At 45.4% G+C, this 20,678-nt stretch overlaps 1 protein-coding gene across 1 annotated transcript; it reads right to left on the bottom strand.

The window, feature by feature from the left end:
* Positions 1-5,151: 5,151 nt before the first annotated feature.
* Positions 5,152-10,541, bottom strand: Fabp6 (fatty acid binding protein 6). The gene is made up of 4 exons (XM_041676580.1): positions 10,429-10,541; positions 8,452-8,627; positions 6,682-6,771; positions 5,152-5,275 (listed from the first exon to the last, which is right to left on the bottom strand). The coding sequence occupies exons 1-4, from the start codon at positions 10,493-10,495 to the stop codon at positions 5,222-5,224; spliced, it is 387 nt and encodes a 128-aa protein (XP_041532514.1). The 5' UTR covers positions 10,496-10,541; the 3' UTR covers positions 5,152-5,221.
* Between the last annotated feature and the right edge of the window lie 10,137 nt (positions 10,542-20,678).

The following is a 20,678-nucleotide window of genomic DNA, read 5'->3' as shown; positions in this document are numbered from 1 at the left end:
GTCGTACATACCTTTAATCCAGTCCTCAGGAGGCCGGTGAGTGGAGGCCTCAGAAAATAGACCATAAAACCCTCCTTGGCTCTCGCCAGTATTTTTTGAACTGAGCTGTGTAAAGGGTGTACACAGCCAGACTCTGCTTCTGATGAGAACCTGCTTCCTTCTAGGCTCCTGCTATCAAAGCCTGGTCCGTGACTACAACACTGTTTGACCGCTCTCATCTAGACTGCTCACACTTCATCCCTGCGAGATGGGCTCCTTGCCCATTGTACCAGCGAATTGCAGCCAAGAGAACACTTAGTAACAATCAAGAAATACAGTTTGTTCCTATAACCGAGGGCATCTGCTCTGGGTAACTAGTGGGTAGAGATTAGGGGTGCTGGTGAACATACCTCAAGTAGAAGGCAACCCCTACCCCCATCCCCACCCCAGGACAAACTGCAAATTGCTGTATTCTGGAGTTGAGAAGCCACTTGAGGTCTTGGCTTACTTATGTTGCAAATGGGACCCCGCAGTAGCTTTGGGCACTCTCCTTACTCCTGTATTTGCTTCAAACCACCTGAAATGCGCTTGCCTATTTGTCTACTTGGAGTAACGCTGGCGCCCTAAGCCAGAGCTTTCAGGAACTTTCCCACTTGTTGCTCACCCAAGAAGTTTTTCATAAGACCCAGACATATAGAGGTATAGAATAGGTATATAAATAAGACATTTATGATAATAAATCATATTCATTTTAAATACAGCTCTTTGGTACATATAAATTATCACTTATTAAAACAAATTTGCATACTGATAAGATAGGTCTTACAGAATTTTTACATAAAGAGTTAAAATTTTGACTGAATGTTTTATACTTTAGAACATAATGGCATCTTTGATAGATATATAGTGAGTTTGAGAAAAGCCTGGGCTAGATACCTTGTCACGATCAATCAACAAACACCATTTTTACTTTCTTTTTCTCTTTCTTTTCTTTTTTTTGTGACAGGATTTCTCTGTGTAACAGCCTTGACTGTCCTGGAACTCACATTGTAGACCAAGCTACCCTCAAATTCACAGAGATCCCCCTGCCTCTGCCTCTCATGTGCTGGGACAAATACATTGCGTACTTTTGCTTTTCATAACTGAACCATTATGTTTGTATATGAATAAGAAAACTTGCCTGGCAGTGTTGGTGACCCAAGTCTTTAATCCCCACACTCGGGAGGCAGAGGCAGGCAGATCTCTGAGTTCGAGGCTAGCCTGGTCTACAGAGCCGGACAGTCAGCGTTACACAGAGAAACCTTGTCTCAAAAAAAAAAAAAGGTGCAAAAAGCTTTTTAGGTACAGAACAAACACTGTAATCTAAACATGAAGTAGTCTGGAATCTGAGCTGCTGTGTTTCAGGTAGTGTGTGCTGGTGGTGCTGACATACCAGCATGCACGGTGTAGAGTGTACAGACTAATCCTGTCTCGAAAAACCAATAAATAAATAAAATTGAATGTGAATTTTAACTATATAAATTTATTAAGTTGTATAGTCTTTGGATCTAGTTAATTTCCCTTTTTTCTGTTTCTGTTTGTTTATTTTGTTTTGTTTTCTTCACGGGGTTTCTCTGTGTAACTGCCCTAGCTGTCCTGGAACTAGCTCTGTAGACCAACCTCCTCGAGCTCAGAGAGATCACCTGCCTCTGCCTCCTGAGTGCGGGATTAATGGCTTGTGCCACCACTCTATTTTTAACATAGAGTCTCTCCCTGATGCTAAAGCCACGGATTATATGTAAGGTAGCCATGAAACTTCCAGATGACTGTATGTGTTAGCTAGCCACTGAACTTCAGGGATCTGCTTATCTCTACCCACCTAACACAGAGGTCACTGGCCTACGCCTCTGGCTTTTGGGTTCTGGGGATCTGAACACAGGACCTCATGCTTTCGGAACAGCCATCTCTCCAACCCTTGAATTTATTTTAGAATAATCACGGTGATGAACTCTCCCCTACCTTCCTCTCCTCCTCTGTCCCTCTCCCCCCATCTCCTTCATTCCTTCCTCAGCTCTCTCTCCTTTCTTCCTCTCTCTCCCTCTTACAATTTTCAGCCTAATTATGGTTAACTCTGTTATTCAGCAACTTATTATCCAAGCCCACTGTGAGTCATTATTCAGTCTGGAAGGGAAACAGCGATGCTGCTCCTTCAATTTAATGCTCACCTGGTTTACTTAATTAGCAGTAAGTTTGGCAAAACGGTGGAGTTTGTGGGGTCCTGGCTGCTGCCTAGGTAGGTAGGAGACTGCGCGCTGCTCTTGAAAAGATAGAGCAAGGAAAGTGACAGAGGACGCTATCAGTGAACTAGATGGAACCTCTGTTGAGGACAAAGAAGCCTCGAAAGCAAGACTGGAGATTACATCAAGGGGGAAGCGCCATAAGGACCACTTAGTAAGCACCTGTGCTTCAAGCCAGCTGCTACACAGCTGCAAGGTTAAAAAAAAAATTTTTTTTTGAGGCAGGGTTTCATTATGTACCCTTGGATGGCATGAAGTCTGTTCTGTATGTAGACCAGTCTGGCCTCAAAGTCCCAGAGATAGGCCTACCTCTTCTTCTCAGAGCTGGGATTAAAGGCATCTTCCTTGCAGAATTTGTATATCCAAGATAATCTTAGTGCACCTGCCTTTGATAATTCAGCTTTCTTTTTTCAGTGTTGAGGATCGAACCCAGGGCCTCGAACATGTTGAGCCAATTCTCTGGCTCTGGGCTCCATTCTCAGTCCTCTTTGTACTTGTCTTATTTCTTAGATAGGCTCGCACTAAGTTGTCCAGGCTAGCCTTGAACTCTTTCTAGTTCCAGCTGATTTCACACTTGCTTAGTGGTCAGTGATTCTCAACCTGTGGGTCGTGACCCCTTTGGGGTTGCATATCAGCTATTTACATTACGATTCATAACAGTATAGTTATAAAGTAGCAATGAAATAACTGTGTTTGTTGGTCACCACACAAGGAGCGGTATTAAAGGGTGACAGCATTAAGAAGGGTGAGGACCCCTGATCTATATAGTCCTTATACTTATGGTCCTCCTGCCTCAGCTTCCTAAGTAGCTGGGATGACAGAAATGTCATCCTGGCTAAAAATTCAACTTCTATGGAGGAACATGTCCTTTTCCAAGGTTTGCATCATTTCACTGTGTTAGGAGCAAGCATTCCAATGGGTACTAATGTGGCGCTCTCTCTCTCTCTCTCTCTCTCTCTCTCTCTCTGTCTCTCTCTCTCTCTCTCTCTCTCTCTCTCTCTCTGTGTGTGTGTGTGTGTGTGTGTGTGTGTGTGTGTGTGTCCCTTTTCACAAACCGAGGCAGTAGCTCAGGGCTGGGGTAACAATCCTGCTTGCAAGTCAACGTCACTCATCTTTGGCCTTTTGACAGTTTGCTTTGCCAATGGCAAAAGAGCTAGAGTTTCCGCAGGGGGAGGTGATCTCAAGTTTCCATCACAATAAAAATAAATGACACTTCATACAAAACAAAGCAAAAACTATGGGGAGGGGGAGAAGTCCAGTGAATACCCAGACATGGCCAGCACTCCACAGGAGAGGAGAAGATGGAAACGGGCCCATCTGCATGTGGGGACCAGCAGGCTGCCTGTTCTGCTCCATACCCGGACAGATTCCGTTTCCCATGTGGTCACAAACCAGCTGCTTCAGAATCCTCAACCCATGGCTCAAACCATGGAGTGAACAGCCTCCTACCCACACTTCCAAGCACTTCCTCCCAGACACCAGGTTCCTCTGGTCAAGGACATCTGGGGAAGTCTCTCTTGCCACATCTGTGAGCCTCTGCCATATCATAAACCACTGTCTCCCCCCCCCCCCCAGCCCTTCTTGATCCTTGCAGTCCCTTTTGTACCAGTGGATGCACTGAGACCACAGGACAGCAGTTTCACAGTCAAACTGAAATGACTTCCCTGGGTAAGAGCTGAAGATTCCATGTCTGCCCTAGCCTGGTAGGCAGGGCCCTTCCTAAACGTGTCATTGCCACCCATACCTTCCCACCGAGAGTCAGGATAGACTTGTCCCATGTTGAAAATCATGTCACCCTTCTCAGACAACTGTACCTGTTAATAAAATTCCTTCCGAGGGGGGAGACATATGCACATCTACCCCTTCTCCTAAGGTCCCAAGAACAAACCAAAGCTCCATTCAGCCACAGTGCACGCTGGTAAAGCAGTGAGTTTATTGGGTTTCCTTACAGAGCATAGCTGAGGGATTTCTCCCAAGAGTGTGGGTGCTCCTTCCCCAACAGGCTGCACCTGGAAAGCCCTGCCTAGCAAAGATTAAGGCTTCCTCACAGCCTCAAAGATCGAGCCCCCTTCCCTAATCTTCCAGGCAGGACCTAGAGCCTCTATTCCCTCCCTGGAGCCATATGCAATTAAGGCAGCATTGCATGCAACAGGTAGGGACAGGCTGGGTTCCAAGGGTCCTAGGAGCCTCCCTACCCCATCCATGAAAGGCCGTAAGCAGTCAACAAGCCCAGCTGGGACTCTCCCTTTGCAAGCAAGTACAGCTGAACTCCCCAACATTGCGGTTGCTTGGCTCAGAGGACAGTCACACATGCACCACAATGTCCATGTGCATATGTGTGTATCTGTGTGTGAGGTATGTGTGGGGTGTTTGTATACAGGAAGATCTGGGTGTTCTGCTCCATCCCTCTGTGTGACTTCCTTGAGCCGGGATCTCTGAACCTGGAAGTAGGCTGGAGTCCATGAAGTCCCTAAGATTCTCAAGTCTCTACTCCCCACAGAGCTGAGGTTCTAGGTCTAAGCATAACCAGGCGTGGCTTTTTACTGAGGTGCTAAATATTGACCTCAAGTCTTCATGCTTGCTGAACACTCTGAGCCATCCCTTTAGCCCCACACTGTGCCTTTAAAGGAGTCTGAAAACAACACAGTGGCAGATGGTTACAAGGTGTTCGTGGAAGTGTGCCTCCCTTTTCCACCCGTGGCCGCTCCCACAGATGGGGAGCATTGCCCTCCAGATTTAACATCCACACCTCCCTCGGCCGTGGTAGAACCCACAGGCATCTCAGGGCCAACATCTGGCCAGTGCCGCCATCCCTGGACGCTTCCCTACTCCCGTTCAGGAAAGAGCTGCCCAAAGACACCAGTAAAGAGAAACAAAGACACTCTGGGAGCAGCAGTGGCAGTCATGAAGCACGTTTATTGCAGGGTTGTAGCCCCTCAGAGCCCAGCCAGGTGGGGGGGTGGAGCTCAAGCCAGCCTCTTGCTTATTCGCTCATAGGTCACACCGCCACTGGTGAAGATCTGAAAGAAGCAACCAGAACAGAGAAAGTCAGTGCTACTCCCCCAGACGGTGGACCCTGAGGTGATCGTGGGGTGCAGGGGAAGCAAGGTCAGCCACCACTGCTATTCCTGGGTGGATGCGAGGCAGGTGCACTGCTTTCTGGGGCTTAGATTTTCCTGTCAGTTAACAGGAGCTGCTGCAGAGAAAATGCTGACCAGGAGCAAGCGTGATGGGCTGCAAGAATGTCAGCCTCTATCCTGTCACACACACACACACACACACACACACACACACACACCCTTTTAACTATTGCATGCCAGGTCCTCTTCACAATAGTCCAGCTATAGTTCCCAAGAGCCCCAGGAAGTTGCTCCCATTATGCAGAGGAGCAAACTGAGGGTTGATTCAGCCTGTAAAGATGAAGCCTCATGGACACAAAGCTTCAGGTGTCCTACCCTCAGCTTTTTCTGCACACCTCAGGCCTGGGAACATTGCTTTGGAAGTCGGGACCCACTGGCTGGCATTTCACTCAGAGTTCTCATTCAATCTTCCAGTGGGCCAGGGTTCATCCAGAGAAGATGATAATTTTATTCTTTTCATGGGGGGGGGGTGCCTGTGCCACAGTTTGCACGCGGGGATGAGGAGACAACTTGCGGGAGTTCTCTCCATCCATCACGTGGGTGGCAGGAATCGAACTTAAACGGTCAGACTTCGTAGCAAGCAATTTACCCTTTGGTTCACCTTTGTTCCAACACTGCTGCGTCTATTTTCTAATTCTTATTGTATCAGTTCAATGGTGTTGATTTTGGTGGTACCAACCAAGGGTTGAACCTAGAACCTCATTCAGGTAGGCATGCAGTTTCCATTAAATATATGTCCTGGCTGTGCAAGTGTGTGCGCGCGTGCGCGTACATGCACACACACACGTGCATCCTGAGGGATCAGTGTCTCACTCTAGTCCAGGCTGACCTGGAACTCAGGATCCTGCTCTGGCCTTTAGAGTGTAGAGATCCCAGACCTTTACCACCATGATCAGATGTATTTTAATTCTATGAGAAAGAAACATGGCAGGCTGGCAGAGACCCACTGGTCTTTGAGAAAAGGCTGAGAACTTCCTCTAGAAGTCAGCTGATACATTCTGCCTCTACAGGGCACTGGCTGCGTGACCTCAGGCAGGTTGCATGCTGTCTCTGAGCCTCATAAAGCACCTTTTTAAAGCAGAAATAATATGAGGTTGGAGAGATGGCTTAACTGTTGAGAGCACTGACTGCAATTCCCAGCACCCACATGGCAGCTCATAACCTATCTGTAACTCCAAGATCTGACACTCACACACAGACATGCAGGCAGGCAAAACTCCAATCCACATAAAATAAAAAATAAATAAATGATAAAACGGAAATAATAGGAAGCTCTGCAAACTTACCTCCACCAGCTTGTCACCCACGATCTCCGAGGTCTGGTAAAAGTTGGGGAAGTCTGCCACCACCTTCCCGTTCTCCAGCTTCAGAGTAGCCTGGGAGAGAGACAGAGCACTGAACACAAAGCCTCTCACCACAGCCTAACAAGTCTTTAGGCATCACTTAGGTTATTTTAAAAATAGCATGTGAGCCAGGTGGTGGTGACACACGCCTTTAATCCTGGCACTAAGGCAGCAAATGCAGTTGGGTCTACATGAGTTCAAGGCCAGCGTGAGTTCCGGAACAGCTAGGACTATTAACAGACAAACCCTGTCTCAAAAAATAGAAAATAAATAATATTTGTAGGACTGATTCGGTTGGCAGAGTGCTTGTTTACCACACACAGGGGTCTCAAAAACAAAGGGAAGGGAGAAAATAGCTGGGGAGATGACTCAGTGGGTAAAGGGGCTAGAGTGTGGATCCTCAGCACTCATACATGACAGCGTGTACCTACAGCAGCATCCCCATAGCACACCACCCTTACTGGGGAACAGAGACAGGCAGATCCCAAGGGGCTACTGGCCAGCCAGTCCAGCAGAAATGCAAAGGGCCAGGCTCAGCCAGAGATCCTGCTTCAAAAAGTAAGGTGGAGAGTGTTAAAGAGGATAGAATCCTAATATGAACCTCTGGTTTTCATACACACATGCACAGCTGAGTATACATACATGTATATGTGCATACACGATAGATAGATAGATAGATAGATAGATAGATAGATAGATAGATAGATAATAGGTAGATAGATAGACATAGATAGATAGATAGATAGATAGATAGATAGATGATAGATAGATAGATAGATAGATAGATAGATAGATAGATAGATAGATGATAGGTAGGTAGATGATAGGTAGATAGGCAGATAGGCAGATAGATAGATAGATAGATAGATAGATATAGATAGATGATGATAGATAGATAGATAGATAGATAGATAGATAGATAGATAGATAGACATAGATAGATAGATAGATAGATGATAGGTAGGTAGATAGATAGACAGACAGACAGACAGAACAACTATTCAGTAAATATCTGAAGTGAATTATGTTAAATACTCAGCAAATATTAGGTTTTTTTCTTTTCTTTTTCTTTCTTTTTTTTTAGGAGGGGGCCAGTATTGAGACGGGGTTTTTCTGGCTGTCCTGGAACTCACTCTTGTAGATCAGACTGGCCTCGAACTCACAGAGATCTGCTTGCCTCTGCCTCCCAAGTACTAGGAATAAAGGCATGTGCCACTAGTCCCCAGCTAGCTTTTTCTTTTTGAGAAGAGGTCTCACTAGGCACAGGCAGCCTTGGCTCGCTCAGAACTCACAGAGATAGCCTGCTTCTGCCTCCTAAGTGCTGTAATTTGCAGCATGCACCATGCTCAGAAAATAGACTATTTTCGTTTGTTTGAGTTCTGAGGTTGTCTGTCTGAGACAGCATCTTTCTATGTATCCTTCGCTCATCTGGAACTCACAGAGAAACCTCCTGTCTCTGCCGCCTGAGTGTTGGATTAATGTCGTGTACCCCACCAACACATCAGCTCTTTGTATCTCTGTGTTGGGTTCCTTACTAATGACAGCCATTACCCAGCAGAAGCATTAAAAACACCAAGCAAGAAAGTTTTTCACACAGAAAAGGCTAAGCTATAGACAGAAGCCTCAGCCTGAGGAGCAGAGAGGCCCTATCTGAAATGGAGAAACTGGTCTTTAGCCTGTGAAGACAGGAAAGGGCAGCCAGGGGCCTCTCACCTTGAACTTCTTGCCTCCCATGGTCTGAATTTCACTTTCTTTGCCAATGGTGAACTTGTTGGTCATGATGTTGGTCCCAGAGTAAGACTGGGACCAGGTGAAGTCCTGTCCATTCTGCTGGATCTCTGTGACGATCTTTAGGTTCCGTGCCTTTGTAGTCACGTCGTCTGAAACACCTGTGCCCCATCACAAGCAAAGAGTTCACATAGGATCTACTTATCACCCTGATTTGGAGAGACAGCTTTCCTCGTCTGCAGGACCCACAGAGTGTCTGAGACATAGATAGCAGACGGTTCAAATCCCAACTCTGCCATGAGACCTGTGGCTTGAGCAGGTTACTGCCCTACTGTTTTCCATTACAAAATGGTGACAGTAAGGTTTGACCCTTAGAGCTGTTGTGTGAATTGAGTCCAATGTGGTTGTGTCTCGCACAGCCCCTCACAACTCCTTGGTGTTCTTCAATAACAACAAATCTTGAGGAGATGGCTCAGCAGTTAAGAACACTTGTTCTTGCAAAGGACCTGGGATCAGTTCTTAGCACCCACATGGCTGCTTACAACCATCTGTAACACGTGGTACATAGACATGTAGCAAAACACTCAAATACATAAAACAAACCTAAATGTTTAAAAATAATAATAATAGGGGGCTGGAGAGATGGCTCAGTGGTTGGGAGCGCTGGCTGGTCTTCCAGAGGACCCAGGTTCAGGTCCCAGCACCCACATGGCAGCTCACAACTGTCTGTGACTCCAGTTCCAGGGGATCAGATACCTTCATACCAATGCACATAAAATAAAGTTAAATAAATTAAAAAAAATAATAATAGCAAATCTTCCAACAATAATATACCAATATAGCAGAGGCTTGCAAAATCCAGAAAGTTCTGGAACAGAACTCACAGCAGACCATTGCTAAAGGGCAAGCAGATAAAAAGGGGGTATATATGAGGAAGGTAAAATAACTGGTTACGAGCTGGAGAGATGGCTCAGCGGTTAAGAGCACCGCCTGCTATTCCAGAGATCCTGAGTTCAATTCCCAGCATCCACATGGTGGCTCACAACCTGGTGTCCTCTTCTGGCCTGCAGAACACTATATACATAATGAATAAATAAATCTTAAAAAAATAAATAAATAACTTGTCACTTTACCCAAAATAGCACAGTAAGGGAAGAAAGTTTGTTGACTGACTTTGAGGATTTTCTTGTCAAACCTGGTTTCTATATTACCTCCCTGGTTATCTCTCCCTGGCAGGATATAGTGACAGCACTCAAGAGAGGGTCCTCAGTGTTAATGACCTCTGTCACTGACTTAGGTAGATCATGCCGAGGTGCCACATCAAGAATATTGGGACAACCTTTGTATGTAGCAGATGTTCAATACATTTGAGTAGGGCTAGGAATGTGTCTCAGTGGACACAATGATTGCCTCACATGCACAAAGCCCCAGGTTTGATCCCCAACACTCCATAAAATAAGCATGCACGTGCCTGTAATACCGGCACTTAGAGAAGCAGAAAGTTCAGAATTTTAAAGTCGTCCTCGGTTACAAAGTGATTTTGAGGCCAGCTTGGGCTACATCAGACCCTGTCTCTAGTAACAACAACAAAACATTTGAATAACTAAAGATCCAAGCTCTGCTTCTCCAATCACAACTATGTGACTTGGAATATTAATGCGACTTGGTTGAGCCTCAAGCTCAAAATTGAGATAAGAAGGGACTAGAAATACTGAGATTCTAAGCCTTTTAAAAAATCAAATAATGTCTTACAGCTTCAATATCCTTAGAGACAGGACAGAATGCTCTGCAAAAGTGTGGATGGATGGACGGACGGACGGACGGACAGACAGATGGACGGGTGGGCGGGCAGACGGATGGACAGACAGACGAACGGATGGATGGATGGAATTCTATCCCACCCTACCCCAAAGGTTTGGGTTCAAGCAGCCAGCCCCAGGGGAGGAACACGAAGAAACTCACCCAGGCACTTCATGAACTCGTCATAGTTCTTCTCACTCTCAAACTCAAATTTGCCACTGAAAGCCATAACGCTGGGAGAGAGCTGGCAGCAGAGAGCAGCGAGCTGAAGGAGAAGGTTGGTACTGAGGAGTCTGGAGTCTCAGCTTATAAACGCTCCCAAGGCTCAGCCCCAAAGTCACCCCACTCCTCAGACCTGCCCCTAATTAGGAGGTGTTTGTTGTTTTATGATGTGGGCAGGACACGGAGGGGCAGAGCCCCAAGGTTATTCACCCAGGAAAAACCACCCGCAATCCCACTGCCTCTCAGCAAGGTGAGGGTCAGGACAGCCACAGAGCGTGGTCATTCACCTCTCTGCTCATCCCACCCTCCATTCATCCCTGCCCTGCCCTTTCCCCAAGTTTGCCTCATCCTTCTTTCACTTGTTCTTTTATTCACCAAGCACTGCAGTGCACTGTATGTAGTGACCCAGAAGAATGAGGTATGCATCTTTCCCTGGAAGCACCCAGGCCAACCCAGACCCAAAGCATTTATGGGCAGTGTGTAAGCTTGATGTGATCTGTGCCACTTCACACATGGAGGTCCCAGTCTTTGGGGTGACAGCTGCCTGCTTTTCTTGTTGGTTAGCTTGTTGGGCCTCACAGAGATAGCAATGCAAAGTACCTACAAAGGCCCTCACCAGCATCTTCATCATCAGCATCTTCATCATCAGCATCTTCATCATTCCTACTGTTGAATACAAAGTTTTGGCTGGGCATTGTGACCCCTATCTATAGCCCTAGTACTTGAGAGGCTGAGGTAGGAGAATTGCCATAAGACCAAGGACAGCATGGACTGCAGAATAAGAATAAGGTCCTGTTTCAGAAACAAACCAAAAGCAAACAAATAAAAACTCTCCTTTTCTGGGGTCTCCTCTCTATGAGCCCCCATCATTTCTGTTCAAAGCAGAATTAGCCACAGTTGCTGACTCCCAAACTTGAGACTAAGTTATTTCTCTTCTCTCTCTCTCTCTCTCTCTCTCTCTCTCTCTCTCTCTCTCTCTCCTCCCCCATACCACCCCTCTTTTTCACACCACCACACCCCCCTTCTTTTTTTGGTTTTTTTGAGACAGGGTTTCTCAGTGCAGCCTTGGCTGTCCTGGAACTTACTCTGTAGACCAGGCTGGCCTCGAACTCACATAGATCTCTTTCTTTTGAGTGTGCATGTGCTCCTATATGCGTGTGTGTGTGTGTGTGTGTGTGTGTGTGTGTGTGTGCGCGGGCCAGAAGGCAATTTTCAGAAATGGGTTCTCTGTCTCCATCATGTGGGGCACAGAGATTGAGTTCAGGCAAAACCCGGCAGCAAGTGCCTTTCTCTGATGAGCCATCTTATGGACCTCAGTACTTTCTAAACTGATGAAAGTCAGTTCTGCCACACACTTCACTGTTCTTCAGTCTCCGGTCCTAGAAACTGGATAATCAGTTTTTCCTTTCTCTTCTCTCTCTCTCTCTCTCTCTCTCTCTCTCTCTCCCTCCCTCTCTCTCTCTCTCTCTCTCTCTCTCTCTCTCTCTCTCTCTCTCCTCTCTTCTCCCTTTTTGAGACAGAGTCTCAAGTAGCACAGATAGGCCTCAAACTCCTTGTGTAGTCTAGGATGACCTTAAACTCCTGATCCTTTTGCCTTGCCCTCCCAAAAGGTGGATCTTCGGGCAAACACCAATACATTTGATGTTTATATCATCTTAAATTGCTCAGTGGTAGAGAGCTTGCCTAGCATGGGCATGGTCTTGGAGTCCATCTACAGCACCACAATCAGTCGTCAGTCAGATTCTAGTCTATGTTAATTTATTTTCTCCCTGGATCTTTGGGTTATTTTCAGTCCTTTTCTATTATAGTTAAGTAATTATTACTCATATCTCTCCGGGTGTGTATATCTCAGATAATGAGTTAGGACTAGCTACTAAGGATGGATTCCTAAGCAAGAAAGAGGCCCTGTGACTGGGGAAAACAGCTTCCAAGGGAAACAATAGAGCAACATGGAAGGGAGAAATACTGGGATTAAAGGGTACAGTGGGGAAGAGGGCGAAAGGGGTGAGGAGAGAGCTGGGGAGAAGGTGGGAAGAACCAATCAAACTGGAATACGTATGAACACTCCATATGTTGTATAGGGCCCTTATTGTTTTTGTACAATAAATAAAAAATAAATAAAGGGATAGATTACTAAACATAATATTCCCAGAAGAAACAAGTGACAAGGTGTCTCTATGTAGTCTAGGCTGGTCTTGAGCTCAGAGATTTGCCTACCTCTGACTCCCGGGTCTGGGTTTAGAGGTATATGCCACCACACCACACAAAAAAGGTCTTATATTTAAAATATACCTAGAAGGGCATTGTGGTGCGTGCTTGTAATCTTTGTACTTGGTACTAAGATCTGAGACCGAGGCAGGAGGTTTATCCAGAATTCCAGGACAGCTGGTGCTACAGAGTGAGACACTGCCTTCGAAAATAATAATAATTGATTAATTTAAGAAATAATAAAATAGGGCCACGAAGCCGGGCGGTGGTGGCGCACGCCTTTAATCCCAGCACTCGGGAGGCAGAGACAGGTGGATCTCTGTGAGTTCGAGGCCAGCCTGGTCTACAAGAGCTAGTTCCAGGACAGGAACCAAAAGCTACGGAGAAACCCTGTCTCGAAAAATCCAAAAAAAAAAAAAAAAAGGGCCACCAAGCCTGATGGCCTGAGTTCAATCCCCAGGACCCACCTGATAGGAAGTTGCCCTTTGGCACACATGTGGTGTGGCACGGGTCCACACACACGTGCACACACACACACACAATAAGTAAGTACAAGGTAATGATTTTTTTAAGGAATAATAAAGTATTTATAGCTATCACTGCCATTCAGAAAGGCTAGAATGGTTTCCATTCTCTTCCACAGCCATGTGAGAATTTCTCCTCCAGAGTAATAATAATGAAGAAATAACAATGACAGTGATAGCTAATAGGTATTGGGCCTTCTGGTTTATTTCATTCATTGATTCTTCCCAAACAAGTGTGTGAAGTTGCAAACCGAAATTCAGAGCAGCGGTGCCGTAAGACATGGGTGAGAAGCTAGCAGGACAGACCTATGGCCTCTTTAGCCCCCACTTAGCTCCCAACCCACAAACTTCTCCCAAATGAGGAGCATTGACTTCTCCCAAACTGTTGCTCAGCCGCCAAACACAGGATGGAAGTGGTGAGGGGTGGAAAGGACCGAGTTGGCACCGGGGTGCCTGACTCAGCTCTACCCTCTTTCCGTGGTGCATCTGACCCGCCCCTTCCATCCACCCACACCCGTATCTTTTCTCTTATTGTGGGGTTCATCCGCTTGAACATTCAGCCTCCCAGGAAGGGTAAATGAACTCCAACCGTAGGTTTTATGGGGCCATTGAACCAGTGGTGCAAATATGCCCCCGTGGAGATAAGAATGAGTTGAAGGCTACTCCTTTTGGGCACCCCAACTTCCCCCCTGGACTCTGGCTGTGTCTCAGAAAGCCACCATATCCTGAGAATATGCAGAGTAAGGAGTGGGGACCTGGGTCCTTGGGTCCCTGATCGAAGAGGAGGTCTGGGCTTCCTTCTGCGCCCCTTATCCACATCCTCATATGGATGTAAACTGTATTTACCAATTAAGTCTCTCAGTTTCCTGAGCCCTGGGTTCTGTGTGAGGAAATAGTGAAACACCAGACAGTGTCTAGCAGTTTATCCCTCTTCCCCACCCCTACCCCCTTTTTAGCCCTAACCTTTAACTTACCTTCCCTGTCAGGCCCTCGAACAAACCATTTTCCCTTTCAAGATTTCTCCAAGGGCTGGAGAAATGGCTCAGAGGTTAAAAGCACTGGCTGATCTTCCAGAGGTCCTGAGTTCAATTCCCAGCAACCACACGGTGGCTCACAACCATCTGTAATGGGGTCTGGTGCCTTCTTCTGGCCTGCAGGCATACTGGCCTGCAGGCATACAAGGAGGCTGAACAGTGTGTACACAATAAATAAATAAATCTTTGGGGCTGGAGAGATGGCTCAGTGGTTAAGAGCATTGCCTGCTCTTCCAAAGGTTCTGAGTTCAATTCCCAGCAACCACATGGTGGCTCACAACCATCTGTAATGAGGTCTGGTGCCCTCTTCTGGCCTATCTATACATACAGATAGACTATTGTATACATAAAAAAATAAATAAATATAAAAAAAAAAGATTTCTCCTTTTTCTCTTTTGGGAATGGGGATTGTGGGGAAGAGATCTCAAGTAGTCTAGCTAGCCTCAATCTCCTAGGTGATGATGACCTTAAACTTCTGTCTCCATCTCCCCAGTGCAGGAGCCATAACACTCAGACTGGTGCTGGGATTGAACTCCCGGCTTCATGCACCCCAGGCAACACGCACTCTACCAGTTGAGCTACTTCCACAGCTCAAGAAGCTCAGGAGGACTCTGCATAGCTCAGCTGTCATTCCTTTTAGCAGAGTTGACCCCACTCTCCTTGCTCATAACAACTGATGTGGAGCAAACCTCATCTTCCCAGCAACCTTCTAACTACATTCCTGATGTGGGAGTGATTTCTTATTAATAAAGAAACTGCCTAGACCCATTTGATAGGCCAACCCTTAGGTAGGCGGAGTAAACAGAACGGAATGCTGGGAGAAAGAAGCTGAGTCAGGGAGTCGCCATGATTCTCCCACTCCAGACAGACGCAGGTTAAGATCATTCCTGGTAAGCCAGCTCGTGGGCTACACAGATTAATAGAAATGGGTTAGATAAATATGTAAAAGCTAGCCAATAAGAAACTAAAACTAATGGGTCAGGCAGTGTTTAAAAGAATACAGTTTCCGTGTAATTATTTCGGGTAAAGCTAGCCGGGTGGCGGGACACAGCCCACTGCTCTTATTTCAACAGAGTGGCACCCAACGTGCTAATGAACTCCACGTAAAACCTGAGAGGGCTTAAAAAGGAGAGAGAGAGAATTTAAGACAGCTTTTTGCTGTTTGTGGGTTGCGTGCCGCAAAGAAATTGTCCTGACTCAGCAGCAGGAAAAAACTGGCTGTTTTAAAATGTCGACTTTCTGGGCTGTGCCGCCATTGCGATCTCTGTCTGGCTCCTGCGGGAGACAGAGCTTTTGAATGGAGCATTTGGAGTAAAGCTCTACGGCTTGCTTGATGGCAATGTGGACTGCTGTGTGCCTGGAACTGTGTGTGGCTCAGGGGCACCAAATGGCTCTGAGGCAGGAGCGGCTTGGCTCAGCTCTGCCATGCTGAACTGTGCTGGTCTCAGGCAGGAACTACCGTAATTACCATAAAAACAGCGCAGTTAAGGTTTCATATGGGCAGGAAACAGGCAGTACCGTATTACCCGTACATGGTGCAACTTAAGTTTTTAAGTAGTGCTTAACATTTTAAGAAATGCTCCTGGATAGTAAAAAAAATGTTACAGATTCACAATAAAACCGATTCAGACATAAAAGACCACACTGTTGGATGAATGTACGTAGGCTTGAGAGAGAGAAGAAAAAGAATATAGAGAATAAAATTAATGGTTAAAAAAAAAAGGTAAAGTCTTTAAAGAGACAGAGTACAGATAGCTAAGAGATTAAAAGAAATAAAGAAAAATAAGCCACGTAAAAATGGAAAATTCACAGAAAGTCTGGATTATGTACATTGTGTTTTCTTTAAAATTTTTGACTATGAAGGAGCTAAGTACAGAGAGACATTTCATTCTATGGGCTGCCAAGTGGAACCAAAACGGATATCATGAGGGTATGACTTCAGAATTTGGGTCTAAGGATATGATGCTTTGGAAAGGGTCTTCTTTTGTTTTCACAGAGGACCAGACCCTGTGGATTGCATCTATCCCGATATGGTATGATAGACCACGACCTCCCGAAAAGTTCCTGTGAACACCCTCAAAAAATTACTTCACTCAACTGGCAACTGAGATAAACCTGGCACACAGGTTACACCCTAAATGATCTGATTAACAGCGCCCCCATTCAGCAGGAAGCAGTTTGGAGAGAAAAAACTGCGCCCATGTTCCCAAAATATTGTTTATAAATGTTCTTTTACAGTTAAAGGGGGAAATGATATAGGTATGAATAATTTGAATTGGTGTGGATTTTAAGGTCAATTTTGTTATATGTATATGTATTTCTGATATTGATTAAGGTATTGTGATTGTGTAGTTCTTTTAAAATGTAATGTATAATAGGAAATATAGGTTGCTAATGGATAATCATCGATGATAGTAAAGTTTGTAGTCATGTTACTTAGATTTTCTAGATATATAGAGATATATTTCAGATAGGCATTCTTCATATCTCTCAAAGGCTACAGAATATGGCATTTAAAATATTTTAATAACTTAGGACTTTTCATGACAATGAGACATATCTGTTCCTGGTGGCACCAATCTACTTCGAGAGGAAGATGGGCATCGAAGAGGATCCTTATGGAGTTGGATAGCCATTTGGGCAAGAAACTGCTCTTGCCTGGACTGTTGCATAAAATGGACACAGAGAACCCGCAGAGAGAGGACTGCTGAACTTGCCTAAAGGTGAGACGGTCTTTTGGGGTTCATGACTCATGAAAGAGTCTGCGAGACATTCTGCAGGACACAGCAGATAGTGACTGAACTGTCTTTGAAATTTCCTGCTTCATGGAAATGTCTGCTGGATACTATGGGTCTGAAGGCTGAAGATGGATGCCCCAACCATACAAAAGAACTTTGGGTGACTGTCCAGGCAGCAAGATGTCTCTGTCATTTCTAGAGTTTTCTTATTTCTTGTTTACTTAGGTAGTATTATATCCTTCTGGAGTCTTTGATGGAGTTGAAGAATGAATAGATAGTTATAGTTTTCCTTAGTTATGATAAAAGATAAAATAGATATAAATATTGTAACTGTAATTCTTGCTTGATAACTGTTTTGCTATATGTAATTTTACTATGTTAAAGTTAAAGCCTTTCTTTTTTGTTTAAACAGAAAAAGGGGAAATGATGTGGGAGTGATTTCTTATTAATAAAGAAACTGCCTAGACCCATTTGATAGGCCAACCCTTAGGTAGGCGGAGTAAACAGAACGGAATGCTGGGAGAAAGAAGCTGAGTCAGGGAGTCGCCATGATTCTCCCACTCCAGACAGACGCAGGTTAAGATCATTCCTGGTAAGCCAGCTCGTGGGCTACACAGATTAATAGAAATGGGTTAGATAAATATGTAAAAGCTAGCCAATAAGAAACTAAAACTAATGGGTCAGGCAGTGTTTAAAAGAATACAGTTTCCGTGTAATTATTTCGGGTAAAGCTAGCTGGGTGGTGGGACACAGCCCGCCGCTCCATACTACAACACATTCCCCCCAGCTGGGCCACCCTAATCAACTATGGAGAGACTTAGACCGAGCCCAGGATAGCCTGTAACTGACTACTTAGCCCAGTATTATGGTTTCAGTCTAGAATGTCCCCAACATACTCCCTTTTTTATAATGATTTTATTTATTCTTAAGAATTTCACACAATATATTTTAATTGTATTTCTTCCCTCTCCCAAATGCTCCCAGATCCCCCCCCCTTACTTCCCTGCTCACCCAAACTCATGTCCTTTCTTTCTCTTAAAACAAAACAAATGCAAACCAAAAACAACAAAATCAGGGAGTCCGGTTTGTGTTACTAACTGCTCCTGGGCACAGGGACTGCCCTGGAGTGAAGCTGATACCTCAGTTTTACTCTACCGAGAACATATTTTCTCTCTCCCAGAAGCTACCAATTACAAATAGCTTCTTGGTTAAAGATGAGACTTGGAGCCCCACTTCCCGACCTCTGTGCTTAAATTTTGTATGGGTCTTTTTTTGTTTGTTTGTTTTGTTTTGTTTTGTTTTTCGAGACAGGGTTTCCCTGAGTAACAGTCCTAGCCATCCTGGAACTAGCTCTTGTAGACCAGGCTGGCCTTGAACTCACAGGGATTCACCTGCCTCTGCCTCTGCCTCTGCCTCTGCCTCTGCCTCTGCCTCTGCCTCTGCCTCTGCCTCCCAAGTGCTGGGATTAAAGGCATGCGCCACCACCACCCGCATGTGGCTTGATCTTACACAGGGTTTGGGCATGCTGTCACAGTCTCTGTGAGCTCATATGTGGACCAGCATGTTGTGCCTGGCAAACATAGTTCTACCACCTCTGGTTCTCCCGCATGGATCCCACACATGCTTGCATTTGAAATACCTGGACCCCAGCTTGTGGCACAATTTTGAAGGCTTTGGAATCTTAAGTGCGTGGAATCAGGATGGAGGAAGAAGGCCGCTGAGGAGAGGTCTTTGAAGGTTATATTCACGACTGCTCCTGGCCTCCTTTCTCTATGTGCTGGTTTGCTCCCTGTGGGCAGCTATGGTCACAAACTCCTGTCATTGCAGAATAAACAGCTCCCGTCTTCATGTTCTTTCCACTGTGATGGACTGAGGCCTCTGAAACCATGCGACAGAATAACTGTATTCTAAGTTATTGATTTCTCTCATGTATTTTGTGACACTGATCAGAAAAATAACTAATATACCGAGGCTAGATTCAAACTCATGATCCTCCTGCCTCAGTCTTCCCAGTGCTGGGATTACAGGCATGTGCCACCATGCTTAGTATTTGCTGTTGTTGTGTTTTATTTTGAGATAGGATCTCACTATTTAGTCCAGGCTGGCTTTGAACTCAAAACCCTCTTGGTGCCTCAGCATCCTGGGTACTGGGATTACAGGAGTGCACCACCAAGACACTGTTGTTGTTGTTTGTTTATTTGTTTGTTTGTTTGTTGATCTTTTAGTTTTTTTTTAAATATTTATTTATTTATTATGTATACAATATTCTGTCTGTGTGTGTATGCCTGCAAGCCAGAAGAGGACACCAGACCCCATTACAGATGGTTGTGAGCCACCATGTGGTTGCTGGGAATTGAACTCAGGACCTTTGGAAGAGCAGGCAATGCTCTTAACCTCTGAGCCATCTCTCCAGCCCGAGCTTTTAGTTTTTTGAGACAGGGTGTCTCTCTGTAGTCCTGGAACTCAATGTGTAGACCAACCTGCCCTCAAACTCAGAGATCCACCAACCTCTGCCTCCCTAGTAACTGGGATTAAAGGTGCATGCCACCACTGCCTGGCCAAGACACTGTTTTCAATAGCCACATTGCCATTCACTGTGAAGATACATTATTGCACCTTAATCTATTACTATTTCAGCCAGCAATCACAACTCCAAAGTTATTTTTACTGACTGAGGCTGCAGCCTGGCAAAATCTGTTCCCATAGGCACTGGCCCCGTCGCTGCCACGAAGGTAGCTTTAGCTGAGTCTCTATTGCTCTATTTATATATAAGACTTGAGATTCAAAGGCTAGGGTGAAAACCTGCAAGCTCAGGCAGAGGAGCAACTAGCTAACCCTCTGTCATTACTGGCGTCTTCCCAAGAGAGCAGCCCTGAGCTCTACCACAGCATAAAAAGCCAGGCCACTCCAGATCCGTCCCAGCCTCTTCCTGGGCGTCTGACTCTCCTGGATGCCCTCTGATACCCTATGATTACTTTCTGTTAACTAGTGCTCACTCAGCCTCCTGACCCAGGGTTAGCTTTATTTAATTAACAAAAATGCAAAGTCGGGGTTCACCGTATGATTTGATGTCCCCCCAACAATACATCACAATTTATTCAACCAGAGTCTTAGTGCTGGACAATTGGGTTAAGAAAAGTGCATGTATGGTAAGAACAATAAAAGCGGTACTGAAGACTAGGCACCAGCACGGGCAGTATTATTTGAGGTATTGGGTGTGTGTGGCTGAACTTCTACTGGATGTTCAGTTCATTAGCTAATGGAGGTCACTAAGACCCGAAAAAGACCAAACTTCAAAGCATGAGCCTAGATGTGTATTGTACAGGGGAAGAGTCTAAGGATGCTTGGCATGGCTGCAGCCGTGTCTGAATCCCTAGCACTGTACCAAAAAAAAAAGCATGGTTTCTACTAAACTCACATCATATCTGCACCAAAGTCAAAAGTTGTAAATTAAGCTGTCATAGGCCGGTGACAGTCTAACTTAATGAATATTACTAGCTAATAAGAAAATATGGGCTGAGAGTGGTGGCACCCGCCTGTAATCCCAGCACTCAAGAGGCAGAGGCAGGCGGATCTGAGAAATCAGACACAATCTGGTGTACGTACTGAGTTACAGGACCACCAGGGCTACATAGTAAGAGCCTGCCTTAAAAAAAATTAAAAGAAGAAGAAAGGAGATGTGGGAG

This window comes from Microtus oregoni, unplaced genomic scaffold, assembly GCF_018167655.1.
Source record: "Microtus oregoni isolate MIOR12 unplaced genomic scaffold, Mior012 000027F_ref0000203, whole genome shotgun sequence".
In the NCBI taxonomy this organism is placed as follows: domain Eukaryota; kingdom Metazoa; phylum Chordata; class Mammalia; order Rodentia; family Cricetidae; genus Microtus; species Microtus oregoni.
The sequence above is the reverse complement of the archived record's forward strand: the minus strand, read 5'-3'. Positions and strand labels throughout refer to the sequence as shown.